Source organism: Streptopelia decaocto (genome assembly GCF_964273445.1).
Source record: "Streptopelia decaocto genome assembly, chromosome: 5".
In the NCBI taxonomy this organism is placed as follows: Eukaryota; Metazoa; Chordata; class Aves; order Columbiformes; family Columbidae; genus Streptopelia; species Streptopelia decaocto.
The window spans coordinates 52,349,527-52,357,285 of NC_138659.1; the positions used below are offsets into that span (position 1 = coordinate 52,349,527).

The following is a 7,759-nucleotide window of genomic DNA, read 5'->3' on the forward strand; positions in this document are numbered from 1 at the left end:
ATGAGGCTGCCCCTGGTCTTGCTGGCCCTGGCTGCCCTAGGGGCTGCCGCCGCCGCGAGGGGGCGGGAGGCCGAGGAGGCGCTGCAGGCGGGGCGCTTCTCCACGCCGGAGCAGCACCGATGCAGCTGGGAGCTGCGCTCGGAGGCGGGGGCCAGTGAGCTTCGGCTGAGCTGCCGGCCGCCGGCGGGCGGTGGGGCGGCGCGGAGCTGCGCGTACCGCGGAGAGCCGCGGCGCTGCCCCGCATACGACGCCCGCAGCCGCCAGTACTGGCGGCAGATCCTGGGCAAGCTGCGGCGGCGGCGGCACCCCTGCGCCCAGGGCGGCCCGCTCAGCGCCCGCCTGTGCGGCCCGGGCCGGGCGCCGCCCGAGGCGCAGCTCCGCCTGCTGCCCGCCCCCGGGCCCTCCCCGACGGCCGCCGCCCCGGAGCCCACGGGAGACCCAGCGGAGACCTACTGCGCCGAGCGCTGGCACTCGCTGTGCAGCTTCTTCGTCGGCTTCTTCGAGGGCTGAGCCGCCGGGAAGGAGCGCGGCTGCCTGTCTGCGGGCCAAGAATTGCTCTGCCCGGCAGGCGGCCACGGTCCACCCTGCCAGCCTTGCCTGTCCTCACCTGCCTGCCACCGGTGTCCCTCGACTTTGTCAGCTTTCCTCTTTCCTCTCCAATAAAGTGCCAACTATTTTACGACAAGTAGTGGACATAACTCTTTTCTCAAAGCCCTGCAATGCCTGCAGCACCATTACACTGCTGAACAACGTGTGCGACATGTCAGCTAACAACGGAGATGAGAGCTTCTAGAGTCAGTTCCTGTGTTTTAGTACATTAAAGTTTTTCCAAGGTCATAAACAAGACAGCTATTCCTTCCTCCAAATCTACTTCTATAAGCCTAAAGGATAAAGTTACACTGAAATTGCCCAACTAGAGAAACAGACATTTATACCAAAAGAAGGAACAACTGAGACTTCAATAAACAGTAAGTCCTAGAAAAAAAAACTTTATTGCTTACAAAAACTTCACAAGCTAAACAAACCAGTCCAGTCCTGTTTTCCACAGAGCAGATGATCACTGACTGACTTTGAACAGGAACATGAACAGAATTGGGTGAGAAACCAGATGTGAAAAGATTGAGAAACTCAGAAGCAGCTAGGTACAGAGATGGTATTTTGGAGATTGTGTTTCATGTAGCCAGTGAGCTAAGGCCAAAGCAAGTCACTTTCAGAGTGACCATAATGTTCAAGTAGGTGAGTTGTCTTACTAAGGGGGAAGAGGAATTTTAGATGTTAACTACTTTATCTGCTCACTGAAGCACAATCCTGTGATACATTTTGGCAAGGAAAGCTCAGGCTTCCCTCAGTCTTGGTTTCTCTCCTTTAGATACATCCTGCTCAGATTCTGAAAAAAGGGGGATTGTAATTTCTACAGCACCCAGCTGCACGCCAACAACTTCTCTGCCCCACTGCAGCTGTACAGAAAGTCAAGGTGGCACTTGAGGTGTGTGAAGGACCTTGTCCCTTCATACATAGAAAAGAAGCTCCTAGGGAGTGACTTGTGCAGAAACTGGAACAGTACCTGTCTGCAGAGAGATGTGTGTTTAAGGATTAAATTCATTTAATTATTCTGCAGAGATATCTTGACATTACCCCTGCAGTCAGTCAGATGGCTGCTTCTCATACATTATTCCTGAACCAGATCAAGCACAGGGGAGCAGTATCTGAGCAGCAGTGAAGCACCTATCATGGTCACCTCACACACAACAGGACCAGCAATTAAACATCAAATCATTGACAGGTGCAGTAAAACAACTACAGAAACCATGGATAAATCAGACAGGGCAATGTCAAAAATAAAACCCAGTCTTCCTGATGTAACTGTTCCTCTGAACCCTCTTGTTTGAGGAAGCACCAGGTATATTTTCTTTTTAACCTGAAGAATTGTTTGAGGAAGCAGCTGGACTACAGGAGGAAATTGGCACTATTTTTGAAAGGCTAGTGGTCACTGTGTAACCAGCTCTCTGTCTTAGCAAAATACATCTCTCTCAAAACTCTAGCATTCTCACAGATGAGTGTTTAGCCATGTTATATGTATTCTTATGGCAGCATTATTTACCTTACTGGTTTACAGAATTTCACCTTTTCATACAAGGGAAATGGTAACAATGTGTTACAGAAATTTGAATTTCACGGTTAAATTGTTGGCAAATATATTATGACAAAGTGTTATTCAGCCTCACAGGTACGCACGGAAGCCTAGAGACAACCAGAATATTGTCTCTTTGAAATCGAACTTAACCCAGGCAAGAGAGAAACTGTTGCTGACTTACAGCCCTTGCAACTTTGATGCTCAAAATGTGGCAAGATAACAAGTAGTGTTCACTTTCCTTAATGTAAGTTCATAACATTATTGTTCAGAGAGAGTTTCAGGTTGATAAAATACTGCCCAGAGACAAATTCAGTGTTAGTTTTGAAATTATCTTTTAAAAGCTGAACTACAGTGTTCAAAAAGTTTATGCAATGTGAGCTGCTTGTTCCTAATCCTAAACATGGTCCCTTCCACAACCTCTAAATGAAATCAACCCACAACTCAACATGCTTGAAGAACACCACATGAAAAGGGAAAAAGCCAACAAAAGCTCCAAACCAGAACCATTGCTTAGGTAGCTCTGTAAAGGCATGTGTGCCTTTCCCAATCTTCTCTAGCACTTCTTTTGCACCGTTAATCTCTATGTCTGACAGTGAAGGAGTACTCGAGTTGAAGCCCTTGCTTGCAGTCCCCAGACCTGGTTCATATACCAAGTGCCACAGATACACCTGAGTACTGTCACGGTGCGTGTGAGGGGTGGTAGGAGGGCAGCCACTAGCATGCCCCAGTCTGCAAACCTGCCCTCCTCAGCTGCCCCCAGACTGGTGCATTTAGGTGCCTGTGGTCCTACACAGGCCCAGGTGCCTGCCCATGACCAGGAGCACTTGCAGGCTCTTTCTGTATGGATGGCTGTGAGGACACCACCTAGATGCAATAAGAATTTGCCAGTGGCTCTCTCAAGAGGATCCAGACTGCTCTATACAGCCCTTAGTGCCAAGGGATTTTTCTTTACAGCAAGTATCTTGGATAATCCTCAGCAGCACTCTGCAAAAGCCTGATCATCAATGTATGTGACTTACACAATTTTTTTTAACTGACAGCTCAATTTTCTTTCATACATATGTCATACAAACAAACATACAGCAAACTGCTGGCTATAGCATTGCATAACATCTTGCAATAACATGCAGCTTGCTTTTACATCCATGACACTGGCACAGCAGTTTTGTGCGGTGCTGTTAGAGCTTACATGTCACACCATCAGATGCAAAAGTGGAACACCATGGCAACTGATCTGATTACCCACATTGCCCTGTGTTTAGAAACCCAATTAGAAACTCTGAACAAATTCATTGTTTTACTCGAGAGAGAAGAAAGAATAGGATCCCTTGTTCCAAGTTTTACCACATTATTCCCCCGACACTCCAAAAGATCTCGAAGTCTTTTCTATAGCACCACCAAGTAATGAAACACAACAACACAAGAGACTGTATTAACTGCATTTACTGTGCTTAATAACACTAAGGGCTAGAGCTGAACGGCAACAAAATAACCCAGTTTTTGTACTTCTGGTATTGCAGGTCCCAAAGGCTAGAAAACCACAGTCAGACCCCCAGATTTATTTTTAAGGGGGAAGACTGTGACTTTTTGCTTCCTACCTCAACATTTTCATCCTCTCCTGTGGTTAGGTGGCAGCTGACACCACCAGCTAAGCCAACCAAACACAGAGAAGCTTTGAAGCCAAGATCTTCACTGCCAACAGGATCTGTTCCTTTCCAACCCTGTGACAGGTCTACCACAGCACATACTTGTCACCCCTCCAGATTTAGTTCAGCCACCCAAATCTGCCCACACCCCCACCCTGCAGCCAGCCTTACCTCTGCTCTTCCACTGCAGCTGTGGTGGTCCTTCTCCACTTCTCTGGTTCCTGGCTTGGCTGGCTCCTGTTGTCTCATCTTTCCTGCCTCATCTCTTCCTGGTCACTCAACATCCTCAGCAAGAACAGACACACCTCCAGGAGCAAGCCTGACTGTCTCCCCTGCAGGCCTGATAAGCTCTCCCATCTGAGAAGCAGGTGGTCCTGGGCATAATTAAGGAGAGGGCACCTTCTTCACATGCAGCTGCAAGGTTGGGTTGTCATCACGCACGTGCTGCTCCCTAAATGTATCAGGATACTGTATCTGTCTTTTGAGGAAAACCATGAGCTACCTTTTAAAAAAATATGGTATCAATTGACTTTTTAGTTTCTGGATTTTGTATTCTGGGAGCTCTAATTCTTTGGAAGTCTTCAAGGATAAAAAAAATTAAAATAAAATCAGCTTTGTGCTATATTGCACACAATTAGCATTGTTTTCTTTCCTTTGGCTGCTCAGTAGAAATGGCAGCCAGTTTGAATTCACAGTTCTTCATGTATTCATGCAACCATACTAACAAATATCTCACTGTCTCATAATCTCAAGAGCTGGCAATATCATTCATTGATTTTCCTTTGGAGAAAAGTCAGTAATGCTGAATCTGGGTATGTTTTTAGTGCAGCTGGCTTTAATTACTTTTTTTACACATAGAAAACCTCAGGTCTTATTAAATAGCAAACTAATAATCTCTTTCACCACTTTCTGATTTTGAAGGCACAGTTACAAGATATTACTCTAATTTGTGAGGTTAAAGCAGACAGTAAGCTGTTTTGTTGTTTGCAACAATCCCTTCCTATAAAGTGACATCACAAAATCAATAAAATAAATAAATCTTTCTTCAATAACTGAGCAGAGCTGGATGAAGAACAGGAGTCTCCAAAGGTTCAGCACAGGAGTGAAGCTCACAGTGACGACACCTTTAGACAGACATGGCTGTGTCTTACTTGAAAGCATTTCAATTTCTGTAAGTCAATTTGACACCTCTGAGTTATGCTGGAGTGAAGTAGGAGAAAAGTCCAGTATTCACAAAAACAAAGACAGCACATGAGCTCTGCCCTATCTGGATGATGAGACTAGCTCTTGTTCTGATGGACCACCCACCCATTTATTCTTGGTTTGTAAAGGCAAACTGAAACTAGAATAAGCCAATTCATGCCAATGTACTACAACATATAGTATACATATTGCAATTTAAGATGCCACAGTGTTACTCAATTGTCGTAGGCCTATTTTAAATACTTAGAGTTTTGATTTAGCAGGCACTGGCTGTTGTATGTCCTCAGTGGATTAGTTACTGCAGCAAAGCACACGAGTACTCTTGGACACTTCTACATCACTAACATTGACTCTGCAAATTATTGTCTCTGATTTGTTATATACTCAGGACCTGCAGAAACAGTGCTGAGCTCGGCTCCGGTTCCTGCTCACCTCTTCCCAGCCCATTTCGGGAAACTCAGTTAGATGCAGAGTCTTGAAAGGCTGCAGGTTATGCTGTCTCAGTGCAGATAAGTAAAGGACAATGCGCTCACAAGTGACACTGGGTCGCTGCCAGCATCAAGCAACACAATACTGTGGGAAGCAGCCTATGGAGGTCGATTCAAGAAAAATAACCCTTGAAATGGCTAAGCTGCAGAGAGTTTTGGCACAAACTGAGCTTAATTGTCAGGTGTTTGACACCGGGATTTAATTCTTCATTTCACAGTTTCAACAAGTCAAATGTGGTCAGGCAGTCTCAGTTCAGCTGGCAGCTCTACCACCTATACCTGCCTGCCTTTGCTTATTTAATATTTCCACATCTGATCATTTGACATTGATGTTTGTTCCCTGAGTTTAAGACCAATCTGTTCTGGGGGGGCCTACAAAGGAATGCTATGTGTTTGGAGACTTGTGGTGCAACTTAAAAGTCATCAGGCTATTAACAAATAAGAAACAGGTGGAGCCATAAAAAAATAAAAAATCCCCAAACCATTCAGTTGGGAGCTGGTTGGATAATGGAACCTGAAATCTCTGGGAATTTCTCTTTAAACGCCTCTGACGTATTCTAGGCAATCCCTTGTGCCATGAGCCCTATCGGGACTCACTGTAAAGCCAAGCAACACAGCAGGCAAGTGAATGGCAGCCTTTGTCATTTTGCCAAACACCAAACCCCTTCCTTTGTAACAATTTGAATTTTTAAGAATTCCAAGCTCAGTTCATGAAAGCAGTTACATGAAAGAGGCTTTTAACTGTACAGTATTACAGAGTTTAGATTAACTCTCCCAGCCCTCACGCTCATTCCTTATGTAGAAGGGATCTGTTAAGTACAAGCATGTATGAAATATCTACAGCTTTAGAAATAATTCGGTGTTTTAGGGCTTAGCCTTGTTTGGTATGTGCTGTGCTTTGCGAAGTGTGTACCTTCTGCACTGGCCTTTTAGAAGGCAAATATTTCACCCAATTTATTTCAAGCACTCAGAAGGTTAATGATATTTGTTTCTCTGAGGGGGGAGAGGGGCAGCAAGGCGTGCTCAGCCCTCGTTCCCGCTGGCTGAATAGTGGCACGGCCTGACCACTGTGCTTGGATTTTACTGTTGGCTCCAGCCTTCCCATGGGAGAGACCCCTCTGCACGCCGAGCAGCCCCTGGCTCTCCCGCGCTCCCACACAGCCCCGGCTGGCAGGGATGCTGAGGGTCTCAGTGCACCAGGAAAACACATGGATGCTTCACTGAGAGCCCCCCAAAATAATAACACTTATATATCTAAATTGTATGTATTTATATATAAAAATTATGTATGTTTATGTATAAATTGTGTTTTTATATATCTATTTCAGAGCTCAGTCCTTGCTGCTGGCTCTCGCACCCTGGCTGGGTACACGCACTCAGGGACTGTGTGCTCAGTGTGTGCCCCAGGCACAGGGTTCGGCTGCTGCCGGGGTTGTGCCCGAGTCACTCAGCACCGCAGCCACGCCAGCACCTGTGCCGTGCAACTCACTCACCCCTTTTACACCCACTGTAGAGCTGTTGGGTCAGCTGGAGAAGTTTTATGTTAATCCTTCAGAGGAAATCTAGCAATAATTGCTCCTTGTATAATAACACTTCTTAGGATTAAGTTGTAATTAATTTCAGACTCTAACATGACATAGTTTTTTATTTCAACTGCCATAAAATGAGAAAATGTTTGATGAATGGGTCATGGTGAACAGAGAATTAAATCATTTCTTATTACACATTCATGAACTACTAAAGCTAAAATATATATTTAACAAAGGGATTACATAGAACAAAATCTGGTGCAATAAAAGAGATCAAGATCTTAAAATGTAAAATTGCATGTAATATCTGTATTGGCACACATTGTTAATGTAATAAAAAAGCTTTCAAAGCATTTTATTCTGCAAATTATATCCAGAGCCACTATTTAGTCTGACTACTGGATTCAGCAGATTTTCTTGCATGAGTAAGTGAAGGTCTTAGGCCCCAAAATGTCTACAGGGTTTGAAATCTTGGTTGAAAAAGAGCAAAAAGTCCTATAGTAGTTTTTTTTTTTCCAGACTGCACTTGCAACTAGAAAATACATGAGAACAATCATCATCAGAGTTAGTTTAGTGAAAAGCAGAAGAAAACCTCGTGGCTGACTTTTTAAAGCTGTGCTTCTTTTCACCTAAACAAAAGTACTGTGCACTTCCCAAAGTCACCATCCTTAGCAGCAGCATGATTTGCACTAACAGGAGTAAATATAGCCTCAACCCTATGTGTTTTCTTCTTCTCTTGATTTTAAGAGAAAACCTTTC

At 44.8% G+C, this 7,759-nt stretch overlaps 1 protein-coding gene across 1 annotated transcript; it reads left to right on the plus strand.

The window, feature by feature from the left end:
- Positions 1-510, plus strand: FGFBP3 (fibroblast growth factor binding protein 3; the record flags this gene model as incomplete). The annotated part of the gene is made up of 1 exon (XM_082053638.1): positions 1-510. The coding sequence occupies one exon, from the start codon at positions 1-3 to the stop codon at positions 508-510; it is 510 nt and encodes a 169-aa protein (XP_081909764.1).
- Positions 511-7,759: the final 7,249 nt, after the last annotated feature.